This window comes from Bombina bombina, chromosome 2, assembly GCF_027579735.1.
Source record: "Bombina bombina isolate aBomBom1 chromosome 2, aBomBom1.pri, whole genome shotgun sequence".
Lineage (NCBI taxonomy): Eukaryota > Metazoa > Chordata > Amphibia > Anura > Bombinatoridae > Bombina > Bombina bombina.
The window spans coordinates 248,065,984-248,089,843 of record NC_069500.1 but is presented as its reverse complement, the minus strand read 5'-3'; the positions used below and the strand labels follow the sequence as shown (position 1 = coordinate 248,089,843).

The window sequence follows — 23,860 nt, the reverse complement described above, 5'->3', positions numbered from 1 at the left end:
TATCTCCGAGGCAGCGGACTTTGGGCAATGGAGAAATGGTAATGCCGTCAACAGGGATTGAGAAGTCAGAAGTCGGCGTAGAGCTTGAGGGGGGATAAGAAGGAGCTCAGTCTCGGACATGTTAATCTTTAGGTGGTGAGAGGCCATCCAGGAATAAATACCAGATAAGCAGTCGCTGACATGAGAGAGGACAGAGGGAGAGAGAGCAGGGGTGGAGAGGTAGATCTGGGTGTCATCAGCATAGAGGTGATATTTGAAGCCATAACTGTTGATAAGTTTACCCAGCTAAGAAGTATAGATGGAGTACCTCAAGGATCTGTTCTGGGTCCTCTACTCTTCTCCAACAGACAGAGGCATTGGAGAGGAGTCAGATGAGACAGAAAAAGACCTGTGAGAAAGATAAGAATGAATCCTGGAAAGGGCAGTGTCACAGAGGCCAAAAGAGCTAAGGGTCTGTAAGTGCAGGGGGTAGTCAACTGTGTCGAAGGCAGCTGAGAGGTCAAGTAAGATGAGTATAGAGTAGTGTCCAATATTTTTAGCAGTTTCAGTTGAGTGTTTGGGGCGGAATCCGGATTGCAGGGGGTCAAGCAAGGAGTTGGTGGACAGGAATTGGGTTAGGCGATTGTAAACTAGTTTTTCAAGGAGTTTTTGATGTTAGTGGAAGCAGTTATATGGGGCGGTAGCTTTCAGGAGAATTAGGGTTGAGGGAGGGTTTTTTGAGTATGGAAGTAACTTTTGCATGTTTGAAAGAAGATGGGAATGAACCTGTAGAGAGAGAGAGGTTGAAGATGTGGGTAAGAGCAGGAGTGAGAGTGGAAGACAGGGAGAATATTAGATGGGAAGGGATAGGGTCGAGCGGGCAGGTAGTGAGGCGTGAGGAAGATAGTAAGGAAGAAACTTCATTCTCAGTGGCTGGATGGAAGATGCAGAGCGTGGCAGAGGGAGTAACTGGTCCTGTTGATGGAATATTGCAGGTTGGTTTTTGGATGTTGCTTCGGATAGTACGTGTTTTGTTTAAAAAGTAGTCTGCCAGGTCTTGAGCACTAAAGGCAGATGGAGGGCATGGAGCAGGAGGGTAGAGGAGAGAGTTAAAGGTGGAGAAGAGTCGTTTAGGGTTTGAGGAAAGAGTAGATATAAGAGAAGAGAAGTAGGTTTGCTTGGCTAAGTGAAGGGCAGAAGTGTATGAACGAAGAATAAACTTATAGTGTATGAAGTCAGGTTCAGAGTGAGCTTTCCTCAAGACACGCTCAGCAGTACGGGAGCATTTTTGCAAATAGCGTGTTTGCTGAGAGTGCCAGGGCTGCAACTGACGGCGTGATGTTTTGCACAGCTGGGGAGGTGCAAGTTTGTCTAGTGGCTGAGTGGGTTTAGCTGTTGCATTAATATTATAGGTGACCAGGTGATGGTCAGAAATGGGAAAAGGGCGACAGGTGAGGTCAGATATAGAACAGAGGTAGGGAAATACCAGGTCGATGGAGTGTCCATCACGGTGGGTAGGGAATAGGGTGGATTGTGAGAGACCGAAGGAGGATGTGAGTAAAAGAAGTTTAGAGGCAGCAGGGGCAGACGGGTTGTCAATGGGAATATTGAAGTCCCCAAGAATTAGGGTTGGTATATTTGTGGAGAGAAAGTGAGGGAGCCAGGCGGCAAAGTTGTCAAGGAAATAGGAGGTAGGTCCAGGAGGGCGATAGATGACTGCCACTTTTCAAAGGTTCTTAAATTATACGAGAATCTTTTCAAAGGTTTTCGTTGCCCTACTCTCTGTAATCGGAGATCATAGAACGGGGTGTTGCAGTGTTTCCTTATTGGACGATATCTTGGCACTAGTTCAGTTTTTACAGTCTGCAGAATCTCACGTGAATCAGCTAGTCTTGTTTCTTCAAAGACATGGTTGGAGGAACAATTTACCAAAAAGTTCCTTGATTCCTCAGACTAGGGTCACTATTTTAGGTTTCAAGATAGATTCAGTGTCCATGACTGTCTCTAACAGACGAGACAAATAAATAAAATTGGTTTCAGCTTGTCAAAACCTTCAGTCTCGATCATTCCTTTCAGTAGCTATGTGCATGGAAGTTTTAGGTCTCATCACTGCAGCATCGGACGCGATCCCCTTTGCTTGTTTTCATATGAGACCTCTCCAGCTTTGTATGCAGAGATGGTGCAGAGATTATTCAAATGGTGCAGAGATTATACAAAGATATCACAATTAATATCCTTAAATCCCAATGTTTGACTCTCTCTGACTTGGTGGTTAGATCACCATCATATAGTTCAAGGGTGCCTCTTTTGTTCCTCCAACCTGGACTGTGATCACAACAGATGCAAGTCTTTAAGGTTGGGGAGCTGTCTGGGGATCACTGACAGCATAAGGGGTTTGGAAATCTCAAGAGGCGAGGTTACCAATCAATATTTAGAACTCAATTTTAAGATTGGATATCAGAGCGCCAAACAACGTAGGCAGGGTCTATGGGCAGATAGTCAAATACCAAAGGTAACAATGGGTTGAAATAATATGATTTAATACATAAGATAAAAAAGTTGGTACATTTAAAATTATACAACAATTAGTCATGGATCCATGTTACACTTTAAAATATATATTGAAACAATAGGAACAATTTAAAAATGCTTGTAGAACAATAAATAACAATAAAAAAAAATAAAAAAAATCTAACAAATAATGTCTATCGCTTAAAACTTAAATTCTAATATGTGAATGCTAGGAGCGCTTATGCACACTCTATTTATAAAAACAATGGGTTACAATGCACAGGTGGATAGATTCCAGGTTGCTTGAAACCGGTGGATGTGAAATGTAAGTGGCTCCAAATTGGGGTTTTGCCTATGTGTTTATCCAAAATTGTGTAACTCCTAACAGGTGGACAAAAAATGTTACAGGAATGTCTAGAACCTGAATTCAAAATATAAGACCTGAGGTTGTGCCTATGTGTTTATCCAAAAAGGGTGTAAATCCTAACAAGTGAAAAAATGTGAGAAAAATATTGCAGGGGTGTCTGAACCTTATTTTCAAAATAAACAATGAATTCAAAATAAAACGATATACAAGTGAATTTTTGACAAATCAACTAATGCAAACATAAAGCATAAATAGAACCAAAAAAAAACAACAGCACAACTTTAACGTGTGTTCAAATGTGTTTCTGCTTGCAAACTGTGATGTGATGTGAACAAATATCTGTTATAAACACTGAATAGTGGCAAAACTTTGTGATTGGATTAAAATTGAACACAGGCTCTAAATTGATACCCTAAAATACAAATCTAAAGGGCTCAGAGTTGCTGAGCTAGATATAAGGGACTTGCTCAAAGAGCCTCGAGATGTTAATTAAAAGAGACCATATAACAACAGTGGGTTAAAAAACGGATGATATAACATAAAATGCTTAAAAGTCCAAATAAATATTCAAATTGGATAATAAGAATCTTGCTATAGTCTGTCTCAATATGGATCCCAACTGCTGATTATGTAGAAATCTTCTTGGGCAGTAGTTAACAAATAATTCCAACTTGCAATGTTGTCCCTTACCTGCCAAAAAAGGAAAGGCAAACAATAGTGCAGATGGCTTCTTAATGTGATCACAATTAAAATACTCCTTACCAGTCAACCGGTTTCGGTCTCCACTGACCTTTCTCAAGATTCACTTGTATATCGTTTTATTTTGAATTCATTGTTTATTTTGAAAATAAGGTTCAGACACCCCTGCAATATTTTTCTCACATTTTTTCACTTGTTAGGATTTACACCCTTTTTGGATAAACACATAGGCACAACCTCAGGTCTTATATTTTGAATTCAGGTTCTAGACATTCCTGTAACATTTTTTGGCCACCTGTTAGGAGTTACACAATTTTGGATACACACATAGGCAAAACCCCAATTTGGAGCCACTTACATTTCACATCCACCGGTTTCAAGCAACCTGGAATCTATCCACCAGTGCATTGTAACCCATTGTTTTTATAAATAGAGTGTGCATAAGCGCTCCTAGCATTCACATATTAGAATTTAAGTTTTAAGCGATAGACATTATTTGTTAGATTTTTTTTATTTTTTTTTTATTGTTATTTATTGTTCTACAAGCATTTTTAAATTGTTCCTATTGTTTCAATATATATTTTAAAGTGTAACATGGATCCATGACTAATTGTTGTATAATTTTAAATGTACCAACTTTTTTATCTTATGTATTAAATCATATTATTTCAACCCATTGTTACCTTTGGTATTTGACTATCTGCCCATAGACCCTGCCTACGTTGTTTGGCGCTCTGATATCCAATCTTAAAATTGAATCCACCCTTGGCAACTAGGTGCCAATTTATTAGAGCTGGAGGTCTGTTGCGTTATAGTTGGCGCTTAGTTATCACCTTTCCACACATTCAATATTTTAGAACTCCCTGCTATTTTCAGGGCTCTTCAGGTTTGGCCTCTGTTGAAGAGAGAACCGTTCATTTGTTTTCAGACAGACAATATCACAACTGTGGCATATGTCAATCATAAGGGTGGGACTCACAGTCCCTAAGCTATGAAAGAAGTATCTTGGATACTTTCTTGGGCGGAATCCAGCTCCTGTCTAATTTCTGCGGTTCATATCCCAGGTATAGACAATTGGGAAGCGGATTATCTCAGCCGTCAGACTTTACATCCGGTGGAGTGGTCTCTCCATCCATATGTGTTTTCTCAGATTGTTCAGATGTAGGGTCTTCCAGAAATAGATCTGATGGCTTCCCATCTAAACAAGAAACTTCCCAGGTACCTGTCCAGGTCCAGGGATCCTCAGGCGGAGGCGGTGGATGCGTTAGCAGTTCCTTGGTGTTACCAACCTGCTTATATCTTCCCGCCTCTAGTTCTTCTTCCAAGAGTGATCTCCAAGATCATAATGGAACAATTGTTTGTGTTGCTGGTAGCTCCAGCATGACCTCTCAGGTTTTGGTATGTGGATCTTGTCCGGATGTCCAGCTGCCATCCTTGGCCACTTCCATTAAGGCCAGACCTTTTATCTCAAAGTCCATTTTTCCATCAGGATCTCAAATCATTAAATTTGGAGGTATGGAAATTGAAGGCCTAGTGCTTAGACAAAGAGGTTTCTCTGACTCGGTGATTAATACTAGGTTACAGGCTCGTAAATCTGTTTCTCGGAAGATTTATTATTGAGTTTGGAAGACTTATATTTCATGGTGTTCTTCTCATAAATTCTCCTGGCATTCTTTTCGAATTCCTAGAATTTTACAGTTTCTTCAGGTTGGTTTGGATAAAGGTTTGTCTGCAAGTTCCTTGAAGGGCAAATCTCTGCTCTTTCTGTTTTATTTGACAGAAAGATTGCTAAGCTTCCTGATATTCACTGTTTTGTACAGACTTTGGTCCGTATCAAGCCTATCATATATATCAATCTCTCCTCCTTGGAGTCTTAATTTGGTTTTGAAGGCTTTACAGGCTCCTCCATTTGAGCCTATGCATTCTTTGGACATTAAACTACTTTCTTGGAAAGTATTGTTCCTTTTGGCCATCTCTTCTGCTAGAAGAGTTTTCAAATTATCTCCTTTTCTGATTTTCCATCAGGATAAGGCAGTTTTGCAGACTTCATTTAAATTTCTACCTAAGGTTGTGAATTCTAACATTAATAGAGAAATTGTTGTCCCTTCCTTGTGTCCTAATCCTAAGAATTCTTTAGAGAGATCCTTACATTCTTTGGATGTGGTAAGAACTTTGAAATATTATGTTGAAGCTACTAAAGATTCAGGAAGACTTCTAGTCTATTTGTTATCTTTTCTGGTTCTAGGAAAGGTCAGAAGGCTTCTGCCATTTCCTTGGCATCTTGGTTTAAAGCTTTTGATTAATCAGGCTTATTTGGAGTCGGGTCAGGCCCCGCCTCAGAGAATTACAGCTCATTCTACTAGATCAGTCTCCACTTCGTGGGCTTTTAAGAATGAAGCTTCAGTTGATCAGATTTGCAAAGCAGCAACTTGGTCTTCTTTGCATACATTTACTAAATTCTACCATTTTGATGTATTTGCTTCTTCGGAAGTAGTTTTTGATAGAAAAGTTTTTCAGGCAGCTGTTTCAGTTTGTTTCCTCTGCTTATGTTTAAGTTTTTTCTTTTCATTTATGAGAATAAACTTATATTTGGGGTTGTGGATTATTTTTTTTCAGCGGAAAATGGGTTATTATTTTATCCCTCCCTCTCTAGTGACTCTTCTGTGGAGCTCCACATCTTGGGTATTACTATCCCATATGTCACTAGGTCATGGACTCTTGCCAATTACATGAAAGAAAACATAATTTATGTAAGAACTTACCTGATAAATGTATTTCTTTCATATTGGCAAGAGTCCATGAGACCCACCCTTTTTATGGTGGTTATGATTTTTTTTATAAAGCACAATTATTTCCAAATTCCTTTGTTGATGCTTTTTACTCCTTTCTTTATCACCCCACTGCTTGGCTATTCGTTAAACTGAATTGTGGGTGTGGTGAGGGGTGTATTTATAGGCATTTTGAGGTTTGGGAAACTTTGCCCCTCCTGGTAGGATTGTATATCCCATACGTCACTAGCTCATGGACTCTTGCCAATATGAAAGAAATGAATTTATCAGGTAAGTTCTTACAAAAATTATGTTTTCTAGTGGCTCATTTCATGGAACAAGACCTTACAGTTAGGTTCACAGTTGAGCAGTTTGGCAGGCACTGGCATATGTGCTATTTATGGAAACGTTAAGGGGTTAAAAATGTTTACCCTTAGTTTGTTTGTTGAGAGACTGGCTAAAGGGGTAATTTAAGGCAATTTTGGAACCATAGGATATTTCTTTATTATATGAGATGTAGTGCATGTTCTTTAGTTTTAGGCAGGTCAGACAAACGTGCGCTTTTACAGTGACGCAGTTTTCTTTTTTAGTCCGATCACGTGACCCGCCTCTCTTTCGCCTTTAATATGCAGAGCAAGTTAGACATCTTGCGATCTTGTCGCCTATCTCTGTGGCAACTTCGGTTGGATCGCTGATCTTTGCTAATCTGTCATCCTACCGATAGTAGATCTAATTGGATATCACTTGCTGATTTTCTGTAGTGACTACGGTCTCGATGTGGTAAGACTCCTCATCTCAGCCTGAGGTATAGAGGTGTGAGAGAGTTTTTGCTAAAATAAAAACTTTTTTCCTTTTTGTATGTTGAGGTGTGTGCTTGATTTTTACCGTACTGCTCTTAAATAATTCTCATATTTTATATATTTTTTAAGATGGGTTCAGACCATAGTTCATCCATTACTTTTGATAATTGTTTGCTTTGTCTGGATGCTCAGGTTGTAAATCCTGTGCAATTTTCTTCCACTTATCTAAGACCTTAAACATTTAAAGACAAATTACTCCCTTCTGAGCCTTATGTCTCTCAGGATAATGCTGTTCAGGATATGTCTCAGCTTTCTCCTCAAACGTCTCAAGCTATTCTCTCAATCTCCTGGGGGTGTTTATTTGACAGGAGATTTTGCTGCACAGATAACTTCTGCTGTGTCTGCAGCTTTATCTGCTTTCCCTACTTCGGGTAAGCGTAAGAGGAAATCTAAACATATTTCTACTAGTAAGGTTTCTGACCCTTCTACTTGTCAACCATTCTCAAATGTCTGATGAGGAGGATACTTCAGTAGCTTCTGAAGGTGAAATCTCAGACTCTGACATGATGGGGGAAAATTCTTCAGAATCTAAAGCAGTTAATTTCAGATTTGTTTGAACATCTCAGTTTGTTTTTGAAGGAGGTTCTAGCTACTTTAGACAACTCCGAACCTTTGGTTGCTGTAACCCTAAAACGCCCACTAAACTTAAGAGTTTATGATTCTCCCTCACCTGTGGATGTTTTTCCTGTTCCAGACAAGATGCCTGAAATTATAGCTCAGAAATGGGATAAGCCAGTTCCTTTTTCCCCCTTCCCCTGTTTTTAAAAAGAAGTTTCCTGTTGCGGACTCCATTCGGGACTCTTGGTGCACTGTGCCTAAAGTAAAAGAAGCTGTCTCTACTCTAGCCAAAAGAACTACCATTCCTATAGAGGATAGTTGTTCTTTTAAGGATCCTATGGATAAGACGCTAGAGGCTTACTTAAAGAAGATGTACATCCATCAAGGATTACAGTGCAACCTGCGGCAAGTATTGCTACGGTTGCAGCATCTTATTGGTGCGATGCCTTGTCTGATCTGTTATCAGTAGAAACTATGATAGAGGAGATCCAAAATAGGATCAAAGCCCTTAAACTGGCCAATACCTTTCCTTTATCTACAATGCCAACATGCAGGTAATTAGACTGGGAGCTAAGATGTCTAGCTCGCAGAGCTCTCTGGTTAAAATCTTGGTCAGTTGATGCAACTTCAAAGGCCAAGCTTTTGTCTTTACTTTATAAAGGTAAAACTTTATTTGGTCCTGGTCTGGTGGAAATAATTTCCGCCAGACCAGGAAAGGGATCTTTCCTACCTCAGGACAAGAAGAATAGACCTAAGGGTCGCCAGAATTCTAATTTTCGCTCCTTTCATAACTTTAAAGGACAGAATTCTTCCCCCTCTTCTTCCAAACCAGAGCAATCCAAGACCTCATGGAGGTCCAGTCAGCCATGGAATAAGGGGAAGCAAAACAAAAAGCCTTCCATTGATTCTAAATCAGCATGAAGGGTCCGCCCCGATCAGATTTTGGATCAAGTGGTGGTCAGGCTTTCTCTCTTTCAGCAAGCTTGGATACACAATGTCCCAGATCTGTAGGCTGTGGACATAGTATCCAGTGTTACAGAATAGGATTCAAGTCTTGCCCTCCAAGGGGCAGATTTCTCCTGTCAAGACTATCAACAAACCAGGTAAAGAGGGAGGCCTGGTTAAACTGCGTAGAGGACCTATCCTCCCTTGAAGTAATTGTTCCTGTAGAGGAACGGGGTCAAGGTTTCTATTCAAATCTATTTGTGGTTCCCAAAAAGGAGGGAGCTTTCCGTCCCATCCTCGACCTAAAGTGCCTCAACATATTCCTCAGGGTTCTGTCCTTCAAGATGGAAACTATTCGTCCATTGGTTCAGAAAGGTCGGGTAATGACAACCATAGACCTGAAGGATGCATATCTAAATTTTCCCATTCATAGGGATCATTACCAGTTTCTGAGATTTGCCTTTTTGTCAAGCATTTCCAATTTGTTGCTGTTCTGTTTTGTCTTGCCACGGCTGCCAGAATATTCACAAAGGGTTCTGGGGGCCCTTTTGGTGGTGGGCAGATCTCAGGGAATTGTGGGGTCGCCTTATTGAGACGACATCTTGGTTCAGGCGTCATCTTTTCAACTAGCAAAATCTCATACAGAGATGTTGTCTTTTCTACGTTCCCACGGATGGAAAGTGGATCTGGAAAAGAGTTCCCTTGTTCCAGCTACAAGGGGACAATCATAGATTCCCTGTCCATGAAAATTTTCCTGACGAATGTCAGAAAATCCAAACTTCTTGCTTCGTGCCTTTCTCCAGTCTGCTATTCATCCATCAGTGGCTCAATGCATGGAGATGATTGGTCTGATGGTTGCTTCCATGGACATCATTCCGTTTGCTCATGTCTATCTGAGATCACTGCAACTATGCATGCTCAGTCAATGGAACGGAGACCATTCAGATTTGTCACAAAGGATAGATCTGGATCCCCTAACAAGAGACACTTGGATTTCACAGGAACATCTGTCTCGGGGCACTTACTTCCTTAGACCTTCCTGGGTGATTGTGACTACGGATGCCAGCCTGTCAGGCTGGGGAGCAGTTTGGGGCTCTCTAAAAGCTCAGGCTCTGTGGACTCGGAAGGAGTCTTCTCTTCCCATAAACATCTTGAAGTTGAGAGCAATCTTCAGTGCCTTTACAGCTTGGCCTTAATTATCTTTAGTCCGGTTTATCAGATTCCAGTCCTACAACATCACCTCAGTGGCTTTCATCAACCACCAGGGAGAAGCTCAGAGTTCTTTGGCCATGAAGGAGGTGACTAGCTTTCTGCAGTGGGCGGAAGCTCCCGATTGTCTATCTGCCATCCACATTCCAGAAGTGGACAAATAGAAGGCGGATTTTCTGAGCAGACAGACTTTCCCCCCCCCCCCCCGGGGAGTGGGCTCTCCATCCGGAAGTGTTCTCAAGGATAACACTCAGGTGGGTGGTTCCAGGGTTGGATCTGATGACGTCTCGTCAAAATGCCAAGCTTCCAAAGTACGGTTCAAGGTCAAGAGATCCTTAGGCCGCTCTTATAGACGCTCTAGCGGTTCCTTGGATCTTCTCTCTGGCATACCTGTTTCCTCCGTTTGCTCTTCTTCCATGAGTCATTGCTCGTATCAAACAAGAGAGAGTATCTATAATTCTAAAAGCTCCGGCATGGCCTCGGAGGATCTGGTTCGCGGATCTGGGGAGGATGTCATCTCTTCCACCTTGGAGGTTACCTCTGAGGAAGGACCTTCTAATTCAGGGTCCATTCCTCAATCCGAACCTGGATTCTCTGAGATTGAAGCTTGGAGATTGAACACCTAGTTTTGTCTAGACGTGGTGTTTCTCAGGCGATCATTGATACCATGCTTCAGGCTCGTACCATAAGGTATGGCGTAAATACCTTTATTGGTGCAAATCTAAGGGTATCTCCTGGAACCGGGTAAGGATTCCCCATATTTTATCCTTTCTTCAGGATGGTCTGGAGAAAGGGTTGTCAGTCAGTACTCTGAAAGGTCAGAAGTCTGCACCGTCTATTCTTTTGCACAAACGCCTGGCTGATTTGCGAGATGTTCAAGCTTTTGTTCAGGCCTGTGTTTAAACCTGTTGCTCCTCCTTGGAGTCTTAACCTTGTTCTTAAAGTTTTGCAGCACGCTCTGTTTGAGCCGATGCATTCTGTTGATATTTAAATTATCTTGGAAGATTTTGTTTCTTATTGCTATTCTGCTTGCAGTGTGTCTGAGCTTTCGGCTCTGTAGTGTGATTCCCCATACCTTATTTTTAATGGAGATAAGGCGGTCCTTCGCACTAAGTTGTGTTTTCTTAGGTTGTTGGGTTGTGTCTGATTGAAACATTAATCCGGAAATAGTTGTTCCTTCTTTTTGCCCTAATCCTCCTCAGAAAGAAAGAACGTTTGCTTCATAACCTGGATGCTCTAAAAATTTACCTCCAAGCAACTAAAGATTTTCGACAATGTTCTGCCCTCTTTGTGGTTTTCTCTGGCAAGTGTAAAGGTCAGAAGGCCACTTCTACTACCCTTTCCCTCTGGTTAAGAAGTATTATTCGTTTAGCTTATGAGACAGCTGGACAGCAGCCTCCTCAGAGAATGACTCAATCCACTAGGGCTGTCTCCTCATCCTGGGCTTTTAAAAATGAAGCTTCTGTGGAACAGATTTGCAAGGTGACAACATTGTCCTCTTTGCATACTTTTTCCAAATTCTACAAATTTGATACTTTTGCCTCGACTGAGGCCTCTTTTGGGAGAAAGGGTTCTTCAAGCAGTGGTGCCTTCTGTTTAGGTCCTCCTGCCTTGTTCTCCCTCCCTTTTCATTCTGTGTCCTCTAGCTTGGGTATTGGTTCCCACTAGTAATTGGAATGAAGTTGTGGGCTCTCCATGCCATAGGAAAGAAAACAAAATTTATACTTGCCTGATAAATTTTTCTTTCCGGGCATGGAGAATTTACGACCCTGCCCTCTTTTTAATATAATTTGGCAGTTTTTTTGAGTAAACCTCAGGCACCTCTATACCTTTTTGTTTTTCTTTTTCCATTTTCTTTCAGCTGAATGATAGGGGATTATGGGTAAGGGAAGTTGCACTTAACAGCTTTGCTTAAGCGTTCTTTTGCCGCCTCCTGCTGACCAGGAGTTGAATATTCCACTAGTAATTGGAATAAAGTCGTGGACTCTCCATGCCCGGAAATAAATTTATCAGGTAAGCATAAATTTTGTTTTTGTAAGAAATATATATTACAAATTATATGAGGCGTTTCCACGTATTACAAATTACAATACAGTAGCTATAGATACTAAATGCTATAGAGCAACTTAAAGAGATCGATTTGCAAAGATAACGGCACACAGGAAAGCTGTAATAGTAGGAGTTTGACCTGGCCCTTGACCTGCACAAGCTGCACTTTAAATCACTCACTTTAGGGAAGTATACAGCTCAGCTCATGGCAGCTATTCAGGACATCAGGAGCAGAGTTGACACTGACCGCTCCTAAATCTAGTGTTGCTCTCCTTCTCCGACCACCTACTCCTTCCCCTCTTTAAATAGATCTGTGCAGTGCTGATTTATAGCAATGTAGAGGGGCATACAAGTTAATTTAAAATAAATACAACTAATAAATGTACTAAGTGCACAGCTTAGATGGAGCAGTGGTTGCAGGCTGCCTAAAAGGATGGGCCCGGTAGCAGTGGCCAACCCCTGCAAGTTACACACCAGTCTCCTGTTAAGTTGTAGTGAAATTTTAAAGGGACTTAAAACCCAAAATGTTTCTTTTGTGATTCAGATTGTGCAAACAATTTTAAACAATGTTCTAATTTATTTCTATTAGCAAATCATTATCTTGTTATTCTTTAAGGAGCAGCAATGCACTATTGGTAGCTAACTGAACACATCAGGTGAGCCAGTGATATGAGGCATATATGTGCAGCAACCTGAGCCTACCTAGGTATACTTTTCAGCCAAGAATACCAAGAAAACAAAGCAAATTGAATAGTAGTAAAATGGAAATTTGTTAAACATACAATTTGGGTTTTATGTCCCTTTTTATGTAAATGGTACTTGAAGCATCATGTTTAGAATCAATATAAACTGGGATGCCAAAGCAACAACATTAATACACCATGAAAAAATACACACACAAAAAGAAAATTATTGTAAAATATATACAGGTATACCTCGCTCATACAGCGGTTTAGGCACCGGAGCCCCACTGTAAAGTGGAAACCGCCTTAAAGTGTAACAACGTTGTTTAAGCTTTCTTTTCACTTGCCAGTGTTTTTAAAATCTTGAAAACATGTTTGAACTAACATGTATTAGGGGTGAAATAGCGCTAAGTTAAGTTTAACACTAGCACAGCACAGTATTCAATAAAAACTGTACCTGTAAAATAGTGACAATTACTGTAGTAAGATTTGCCAGACTACAATACTGATACAGATTGCACTGTAATGCTGTAAACATAGTGAACTGTGCATAACAAAATGGTACCAGTCACTTTTCTTGCAACCTCACAATGAGTACAGCACTGTTTCAAAATCATTGAAGGTTGAATTTCAGCTCCACAAAGTGCTGTAAAGTGAAGTATACCTGTACAGTTGTGCTCATAAGTTTACATACCCTTGCAAAATTTGATTTCTTGGCCATTTTTCAGAGAATATGAATGATAAACTTTTCTTTCACTCATGGTTAGTGTTTGGCTGAAGCCATTTATTATCAATCAACTGTTTACTCTTTTTAAATCATAATGACAATAGAAACTACCCAAATGACCCTGATCAAAAGTTTACATACCCTGGTGATTTTGGCCTGATAACATGCACACAAGTTGACACACAGGGGTTTGAATGGCTATCAAAGGTAACCATCCTCACATGTGATTTGTTTTCTTGTAATTAGTGTGTGTGTATAAAAGGTCAATGAGTTTCTGGACTCCTGACAGACCCTTGCATCTTTCATCCAGTGCTGCACTGATGATTCTGGAGTCATGGGGAAAGCAAAAGAATTGTCAAAGGATCTGTGGGAAAAGATAGATGAACTGTATAAAACAGGAAAGGGATAAAAAAGATTAAAAAGATTTCCAAGGAATTGAGAATGCAAATCAGCAGTGTTCAAACTCTAATAAAGAAGTGGAAAATGAGGGGTTCTGTTGAAACCAAATCACAGTCAGGTAGACCAACTAAAATTTCAGCCACAACTGCCAGGAAAATTGTTCGAGATGCAAAGACAAACCCACAAATAACTTCAGGTGAAATACAGGACATGTGGTGTGGCTGTTTCAAGATGCACAATAAGGAGGCACTTGAAGAAAGATGAGCTGCATGGTCGAGTCACCAGAAGAAAGCCATTACTACGCGAATGCCACAAAGTATCCCGCTTACAATATGCCAAACAGCACAGAGACAAGCCTCAAACCTTCTGGCACAGTCATTTGGAGTGATAAGACCAAAATTGAGCTTTTTGGCCACAACCATAAACGTTACATTTGGAGAGGAGTCAACAAGGCCTATGATGAAAGGTACTCCATTCCTACTGTGAAACACGGAGGTGGATCGCTGATGTTTTGGGGATGTGTTGTGAGCTACAAAGGCACAGGAAATTTGGTCAGAATTGATGGCAAGATGAATGCAGTATGTTATCAAAGAGAGAGCCTCATTTTCCATTTCTTGATTAGAGTTTGAACACTGCTGATTTGCATTCTTAATTCCTTGGATATCTTTTTATATCCCTATATATATATATATATATATATATATATATATATATATATATATATATATATATATATATATATATTTCCTTTTTTTACCACAGATCCTTTGACAATTCTTCTTCTTTCCCCATGACTCAGAATCCAGAAACGTCAGTGCAGCACTGGCTGAAAGATGCAAGGGTCTGTCAGGAGTCCAGAAACTCATTGACCTTTTACACACACACACACTAATTACAAGCAAACAGATCACAGGTGAGGATGGTTACCTTTTAATAGCCATTCAAACCCCTTTGTGTCAACTTGTGTGCATGTTATCAGGCCAAAATCACCAGGGTATGTAAACTTTTGATCAGGGTCATTTGGGTAGTTTCTGTTGTCATTATGATTTAAAAGGAGTAAACACAGTTGATTTGATAATAAATGGCTTCAGCCAAACTAACCATGAGTGAAAGAAAAGTTTTTGTGTTATCATTCATATTCTCTGAAAAATGGCCAAGAAATCATAAATTCTGCCAGGGTATGTAAACTTATGAGCACAACTGTATATCGTTTTATAAAATGTCTCCAGTAGTGAGTGTATCATATTTGTTGGAAAATATTCATGTTCTTTAAATTTTTGACAAAATGACTTCATTTATTTGCATATCTTAGTGTTTATGCTGATTTAGGTGTGTATGGTTCAAAATTATCAGTGTTAGAATAATATGGGAAAGCAGCATGTTTTTATACATTTATGTAAATTTTTATAATTTTACTGTGGAATAATACGTAACTGTGATTTTGTTTATATACATCTTAACTATATAATTGGAAATCATGAAAACAAATGTTTGCATTTCATGTCCCTTTTTAAGTCTCATTTGCTCTGAATCATTCTTTTAGTTCAGCCATGTTTCATTATTTGCTTCTCATTTTAGGAACCTATGGATTTTTGTATCAAAGTTTACTGAATTTGATGCCAGGAAGCTTCACAAATTGTACAAACATGCTATTAAGAAACGTCAAGAATCACAGGTAATAACTATGTGATGGTTTATATTGTGTGTTTTGTTTTTTTTACTACTTTTGCTTGGCTATACATCGAACTAGGTTACCAGTGAGGTGGGTGGGGTTTTATAGACCTCTTCGGGTTTGGGAATCTTTGCCTCCTATTGTCAGGGAAGAGTAATTTCCAGGAGTAATGGATTGTAGACTCTCACCGCCATGAAAGAAATTAATTTATCAGGTAAGCATAATAAAATAAAAGAATCTCCTTCTTGTATCTTAAAATCAAAATCTCTGCTTACCTGTATGTGAACTGATACAGGCACAAACAAGTGCGGTCATATGTAATGGGGGTAAGAGGGTTACTTGACTCTTTCAGGAAACCTCTGTCTTCAAGTTCTGATAAGACATCCATTCCATGATATATGAATACTGATTTTAAAGTTTGAGGAAAATATCAATTTTAAAGATATCCTTTAATCTGCTTAGACTGTTCCTTTATGTAACATTTGTCTCTCCCATGCAAATTTACTTGTGTATTTTTTTGCATTTAACTTTTAAAGTTAAGGGGACAGTAAATACCTTGAGATTTTGTGTATAGAATGTTTGTGAAACAACTTTTGCAATATATTTTCATTATTTTTTTAATTTTAGCTCAGAAAATGTAGCAATTTCATGTAATTGGCAAGAGTCCATAAGCTTGTGACGTATTGGAAATACAATCCTACCAGGAGGGGCAAAGTTTCCCAAACCTCAAAATGCCTATACATACACCCTTCACCACACCCACAATTCAGTTTTACAAACTTTGCCTCCTATGGAGGTGGTGAAGTAAGTTTGTGCTAAGATTTCTTCGTTGATATGCGCTTCTCAGCATTTTGAAGCCGGATTCCTCTCAGAGTACAGTGAATGTCAGAGGGATGTGACGGGAGTATCACCTATTGAATGCAATGGTTTTCCTCACAGGAGATCTATTTCATATGTTCTCTGTTATCGGTCCTAGAGATTCATCTACTACCTCCCTTTTAAGATAGACGATATACTCTCATATTCCATTACCTCTACTGATAACCGTTTCAGTACTGGTTTGGCTATCTGCTATATGTGGATGGGTGTCTTTTGGTAAGTATGTTTTTCATTACTTAAGACACTCTCAGCTATGGTTTGGCACTTTATGTATTTATCTAAAGTTCTAACTATATGTATTGTACTTATATTTGCCGTAATTCAGGTTTTCAGAATATTTACTTTTGCAGACTGTCAGTTTCATATAATGTTTTAGGAAAATGTATTTCTTACCTGGGGTATAGTCATTTTTTCAATTGACTGTAATTTTTTCGCGGGCAGAATTAGGCTCGCGACGGAGGAAAATGCAAAGTATATTGCGTCATTTTTGGCGTAAAGTTACGTTCGATGATGAAAATTCGTCACTTCCAGGCGTCTTAGTTGACACAGAGTCCTTTCACAAGGTTGCGTCTTCAATGACGCAAGTGTGTCATTTCTGGATGTTACCACCAAAAAAAAAATTGTTTGTGTTGTGCGTCATACTTGGCGCCAAATATTTTCATTATTTAAAACCCCATTTGTATATGCCTCTTGCCTTTTTTCTCTATCAAAGGGCTATGCTGTTTGCATTTTTTTCCCATTCCGGAAACTGCCATATAAGGAAATTGATAATGTTGCTTTATATGTTGTTTTTTCTCTTACCTTTGCAAGATGTTTCAATCTTTTCTCAATCAATCCTGTCTCAGAAATCACTGTTGGAACACTGCATGATAACAGTTCTACCAAACCTAAATGCATTTGTTGTAAACATGTGTAGATTATATCTCCAGCTGTGGTTTTTAATAGTTGTCATGATAAACTTTTACATGCAGATAATGTGTCCATCAGTAATAGTACATTGCCTGTTGCTGTTCCTTAAACATCTAATGTACAAGATATACCTGTGAATTTAAAAGAATGTATTGCTGATTCTATTCAGAAGGCTTTGTCTGCCATCCCACCTTCTAATAAATGTAAAAGGTCTTTTTAAAACTTCTCATAAAGTTGATGAAATTTCAAATGACCGACAACATACTGAATTCTCCTCCTCTGATGAGGATCTATCTGATTCAGAAGATCCTTCCTCAGATATTGACACTGACAAATCTACTTATTTATTTAAAATGGAGTATATTCGTTCTTTGTTAAAAGAAGTGTTGATTACATTGTATATTCAGGAAACTAGTCCTCTTGATATTAAAACTAGTAAACATTTAAATTCTGTTTATAAATCACCTGTAGTTACTCCAGAGGTTTTTCCAGTTCCTGATGCTATTTCTGATATGATTTCTAAGGAATGGAGTAGGCCTGGTGGTACTTTAATTCCTTTTTCAAGGTTTAAAAGATTGTATCCTTTGCCAGCAGTTACATTGGAGTTTTGGGAAATCTCTACTCTTGCTAAACATACTACTATTCCTATGGAAGATAGTACTTCTTTTAAAGATCCTTTAGATAGGAAACTTGAATATTATTTAAGGAAAGCCTATTTATATTTGGGTCATCTTCTCAGGCCTGCAATTTCTTTGGCTGATGTTGCAGCTGCATCAACGTTTTGGTTGAAAAATGATTCTGATTTGTCTAGCATTGTTCTCTTGCTTCAACATGCTAAACATTTTATTTGTGATTCCATTTTTGATATCAAAATTGATGTTAAATCTGTGTCTTTAGCTATTTTAGCTAGAAGAGCTATGTGGCTTAAATCTTGGAATGCTGACATGATTTCTAAGTCCAGATTACTATCTCTTTCCAAGGTAATAAGTTATTTGGTTCTCAGTTGGATTCGATTATTTCAACTGTCACTGGGGGGAAGGGAGTTTTCTTGCCTCAGGATAAAAGACCTAAGGGTAAATCTAAAGCTTCTAACCATTTTCGTTCCTTTCGACAAATATGAGGAACAGAAACCTAATCCTTCCCCCAAGGAATCTATTTCCAATTGGAAACCTTCTTCAAATTGGAATAAATCCAAGCCATTTAAGAAACCAAAGCCATCCCCCAAGTCCGCATGAAGGTGCGGCCCTCATTCCAGGTCAACTGGTAGTGGGCAGATTAAGATTTTTCAAGGATGTTTGGACAAATTCAGTCCAAAATCAATGGATTCTGAGTATTGTCTCTCAGGGGTACCGAATAGGATTCAGAGTAAGACCTCCTGTGAGAAGATATTTTCTCTCATGCATTCCAGCAAATCTAGTAAAGGCTCAGGCTTTCCTGAAGTTTGTTTCAGATCTGGAGATTTCAGGGGTAATCATGCCGGTTCCGTTTCAGGAACAGGGTCTGGGGTTTTATTCAAATCTATTCATTATCCCAAAGAAAGAAAATTAATTCAGACCAGTTCTGGATCTGAAAATTTTGAATCGTTATGTAAGAATACCAACTTTCAAAATGGTGACTATATAGGTACTTTTTTGTTCAGCAAGGGCATTATATGTCCACAATAGACTTACAGGATGCATATCTTCATATTCCGATTCATCCAGATCATTATCAGTTTCTGAGATTCTTTTTTTTAGACAAGCATTAACAATTTCACTCTTCCTTTTTGCCTAGCAAAAGCTCCAAGAAAATTTTCAAAGGTTCTCGGTGCCCTACTCTCTGTAATCAGAGAGCGTGGTACTGCGGTGTTTCCTTATTTGGACGATATCTTGGTACTAACGGAATCTTTACGTTCTGCAGAATCTCACATGAATCAACTAGTTGTTTCTTCGAAAACATGGTTGGAGGATCAATTTACCAAAAAGTTCTTTGATTCCTCAGACAAGGGTCACCTTTTTAGGTTTCCAGATAGATTCAGTGTCCATGACTCTGTCTCTAACGTTTAAAATTGGTTGCAGCCTGTCGGAATCTTCAGTCTGTCATTCCCTTCTGTAACTATGTGCATGGAAGTTTTAGGTCTCATGACTGCAGCATCAGACGCGATCCCCTTTGCTCGTTTTCATATGAGACCTCGCCAGCTTTGTATGCGGAACCAATGGTGCAGGGATTATACAAGGATATCGCAATTAATATCCTTAAATCCCAATGTTCGACTATCTCTGACTTGGTGGTTAGATCACCATTGTATAGTTCTAGGAGCCTCTTTTGTTCATCCAACCTGGACTGTGATCACAACAGATGCGAGTCTTTCAGATTGGGGAGCTGTTTGGGGATCTCTGACAGCACAAAGGGTTTGGAATTCTCAAGAGGCGAGATTACCAATCAATATTTTGGGACTCAGTGCGATTTTCAGGGCTCTTCAGATTTGGCCTCTGTTGAAGAGAGAACCGTTCATTTATTTTCAGACAGACAATATCATAACTGTGGCATATGTCAATCATCAGGGTGGAACTCACAGTCCCCAAGCTATGAAAGAAGTATCCCGGATACTTGCTTGGGCAGAATCCAGCTCCTGTCTAATTTCTGCGGTTCATATCCTAGGTATAGACAATTGGGAAGCGGATTATCTCAGCCGTCAGACTTTACATCAGAGGGAGTGGTCCTTCCATCCAGATGTGTTTTCTCAGGTTGTTCAGATGTGGGGTCTTCCAGAAATAGATCTGATGGCTTCTCATCTAAACTAGAAACTTCCTAGGTACCTGTCCAGGGCCAGGGATCCTCAGGTGGAAGCAGTGGATGCGTTGACACTTCCTTGGTATTATCAACCTGCTTATATTTTCCCGCCTTTAGTTCTTCTTCCAAGAGTGATCTCCAAAATCATCATGTAGCATTCGTTTGTGCTGCTGGTGGCTCCAGCATGGCCTCACAGGTTTTGGTATGCGGATCTTGTTCAGATGTCCAGTTGCCAACCTTGGCCACTTCCATTAAGGCCGGACCTTCTGTCTCAAGGTCCGTTTTTCCATCAGGATCTCAAATCATTAAATTTGAAGGTATGGAAATTGAATGCTTAGTGCTTAGTCATAGAGGTTTCTTTGATTCTGTGATTAATAATATGTTGCAGGCTCGTAAATCTGTTTCTAGAAAGATTTATTTTAGAGTTTGGAAGACTTACATTTCATGGTGTTCTCATAAATTCTCCTGGCATTCTTTTAGAATTCCTAGAATTTTACAGTTTCTTCAGGATGGTTTGGATAGGGTTTTGTCTGCAAGTTCCTTGAAGGGACACATCTCTGCTCTTTCCGTTTTATTTCACAGAAAGATTGCTAAGCTTCCTGATATTCACTGTTTTGTTCAGGCTTTGGTTCGTATCAAGCCTGTCATTAAATCAATCTCTCCTCCTTGGAGTCTTAATTTGGTTTTGAAGGCTTTACAGGCTCCTCCATTTGAGCCTATCCATTCTTTGGACATTAAACTACTTTCTTGGAAAGTGTTGTTTCTTTTGGCCATCTATTCTGCTTGAAGAGTTTCTGAATTATCAGCTCTCTTGTGAATCTCCTTTTCTGATTTTTCATCAGGCTAAGGCAGTTTGCGGACTTCATTTAAATTCTTACCTAAGGTTGTGAATTCTAACAACATTTATAGAGAAATTGTTGTCCCTTCCGTGTGTCCTAATCCTAAGAATTCTTTGTAGAGAGCTTTACATTCTTTGGATGTGGTGAGAGCTCTGAAATATTATGTGAAAAGCTACTAAAGATTTCAGGAAGTCTTCTAGTCTATTCGTTATCTTTTTGAGTCCTAGGAAAGGTCAGAAGGCTTCTGCCGTTTCCTTGGCATCGTGGTTAAAGCTTTTGATTCATCAAGCTTATTTGGAGTCGGGTCAAGCCCCGCCTCAGAATTACAGCTCATTCTGCTAAATCAGTCTCCACTTCGTGTGCTTTTAGGAATGAAGATTCAGTTGATCAGATTTGCAAAGCAGCAACTTGGTCTTCTTTGCATACATTTACTAAATTCTACTGTTTTGATGTATTTGCTTCTTCAGAAGCAGTTTTTGGAAGAAAAGTTCTTCAGGCATCTGTTTCAGTTTGATTCTTCTGCTTATGTTTTAAGTTTTTTCCTTTCATTTATGAGAATAAACTTATATTTTGGGTTGTGGATTAATTGTCTTCAGCAGAAAATGGCTGTTTTTATTTTATCCCTCCCTCTCTAGTGACTCTTGCGTGGAGTTCCACATCTTGGGTATTGCTATCCCATACGTCACTAGCTCATGGACTCTTGCCAATTACATGAAAGAAAGCATAATTTATGTAAGAACTTACCTGATAAATTAATTTCTTTCATATTGGCAAGAGCCCATGAGGCCCACCCTTTCTATGGTGGTTATGATTTTTTTGTATAAAGCACAATTATTTCCAAATTCCTTTGTTGATGCTTTTTACTCCTTTCTTTATCACCCCACTGCTTGGCTATTTGTTAAACTGAATTATGGGTGTGGTGAGGGGTGTATTTATAGGCATTTTGAGGTTTGGGAAACTTAGCCCCTCCTGGTAGGATTGTATATCCCATACGTCACTAGCTCATGGACTCTTGCCAATATGAAAGAAATTAATTTATCAGGTAAGTTCTTACATAAGTTGTTTTCTACTTCTCAGAACATGAAATGCACCCAGCTGACTTCTCAAGGCTAACCCAACTGTATATCTTTCAATAATTGGCTTTAACTGATAACAACTGCAAAACAGAGTACTTTATACAAACTGTATTACTGTGGCTAGCCATGTCTGCAAACTAAAGCCCAGATTGGCTCTTACAAAAAAGGCAATTGGTGGGTGGAGTTAGGTTAAAAATAATTTCAGTATAAAGGATGTCAGTTGGTTTTTAAAACATTTTTAAATTACTTGGCTGATAAGCTTTTCTATTGAAACACAACAGAAATTTCTTGTAATTAAGATGTTTACTGTCCCTTTAAGTAGTTCTAGTTCTGTAACAAAATGGGGTTATTGTATTTATATTTCATTGTATATAAACTGTGTTTTTTCTGCAGCACCATGATCAGAATGTTACCAACAGTACAAGCACAGTTCGACATCCAGGTATGTGTAAGTTATGTACTGCTGTGTGTATTTTTCCCTCCCTCTTATATCTTGGCTCACCCACTAACAAAGACAGTTGCATTAAATAGGGTTCCACCAAACTCCAAAACCAGAAGGTTGAGTATGACTCCTCCCCATCCTGGCAATAACTTTTTTTTTCTTTCCTAAGATATGGAGAGTCCACAATATCATCAATTACTAGTGGGAATATCTCTCCTGGCCAGCAGGAGGAGGCAAAGAAGCACCACAGCAAAGCTGTTAAATATCACACCCCTTCCCACAATCCCCAGTCATTCCCTTTGCCTTCGTCAATGGAGGAGGTGAAGTTTTGGTGTCTGAAAAAAATTGATTTCATTTCGCTACAAGCAAGTTTTTTGGGTATAGCTGTAGTCCACGTCAATCTGCAATCGAGTAGTGGAGGCTTTTTTAAAGCAGTTAGGAACTTGTGAGGTGGGCCTTGCTTCGTATATTTGCTGCCCATGGTATAGAAAGCCAGTGGTTTACTCTGTTCTTTCTTTTTTCTTCAGGTCTCTGTAAGGCGTATGTGTCCTTTCACGCCTTGTGAGCTGTCTTCCTGTCAGACAGCTAGTAAGTGCCTTTTATCTTCTTAGTACTGGAGACTGGCACTTTAAAGGGTTTTTCTGTAAAAACATTTATTGGGACATAATATATCCTTTGTAAAGATGTTACTTATGGCAGTGTGCAGGCACTTAAAATTATTTGTGAGACTGCTTCCTCTTTATTGGTCATAAAGGGGTTAACTAGTTTTGTGGGGCTAATTTTTATTTGTTTAAAATGGCACCTGTATGATTTATGGGTGGTTGGTGGCTTCGTTTTAACTCTTAGTATCCCAACGGCTCTAGAAGAACGCTAGAGGAAAATTGGCTTTTGATTTTTCTGTTAGCTGTTCCTGCAGTGTGTTTATTGCTTTGTGATACGTCTGCATAGCTCTGTGTGCGTTTCAGGAAACCGCTCTGGAAGCGCGCACTTTGTTGCGCAGTTTCCCTTCTCAGGCAGACCATGTGACTTCCTCTCTTGTCTTCTGCTCATAGACGGAGCTGTGCCGGTTCGTTGTGTGTGTTGTAAAAGCCTGTCACCTATCTTTTCCTAATGTTCCCCCATTGTTATCCGGAGGGCAGGTAGGAGTATCTCAGCCAGCTGAGGGGTAGAGTTTTCTTTGGGGGTACGTTTTCTGACCGTTATACTGCTCTGTAAATATTTTAAAGAGACGCAGTACTGGTAAAGTTTCAGTACTTAAAAAAAGGACTTATTCTGAAAATATTTAAAGGGACAGTACTGGTTACAATTAAGGTCACAGTGAGGCCCATATTGTTTTGCTCATGCAATTTTGTTCCTCATATCTAGAAAGAACTTTAAAACATTTTTATTTCTGATGTCTCTCAGGATGATGCTGTTCAGGCCGTGCCACAGCTTTCTCCTCTAGTGTCCCAAGTCTCTCTGGCGTCACATACAGTGCCCTGCAGTTCCTCTCATCCTCCTGGAGGAATTTATTTGCC

The 23,860-nt window shown here is 39.4% G+C and overlaps 1 protein-coding gene across 1 annotated transcript in view; it reads left to right on the top strand.

Annotated features, from left to right (window-relative positions):
* CHD1 (chromodomain helicase DNA binding protein 1) overlaps window positions 1–23,860 on the top strand; it is a gene marked incomplete in the record, with an annotated part of 628,386 nt that overhangs the window by 539,483 nt on the left and 65,043 nt on the right. Inside the window, 2 exon segments of the mRNA XM_053701514.1 lie at window positions 15,333–15,429; window positions 22,295–22,343. Coding sequence (XP_053557489.1) covers window positions 15,333–15,429; window positions 22,295–22,343 — 146 coding nt within the window.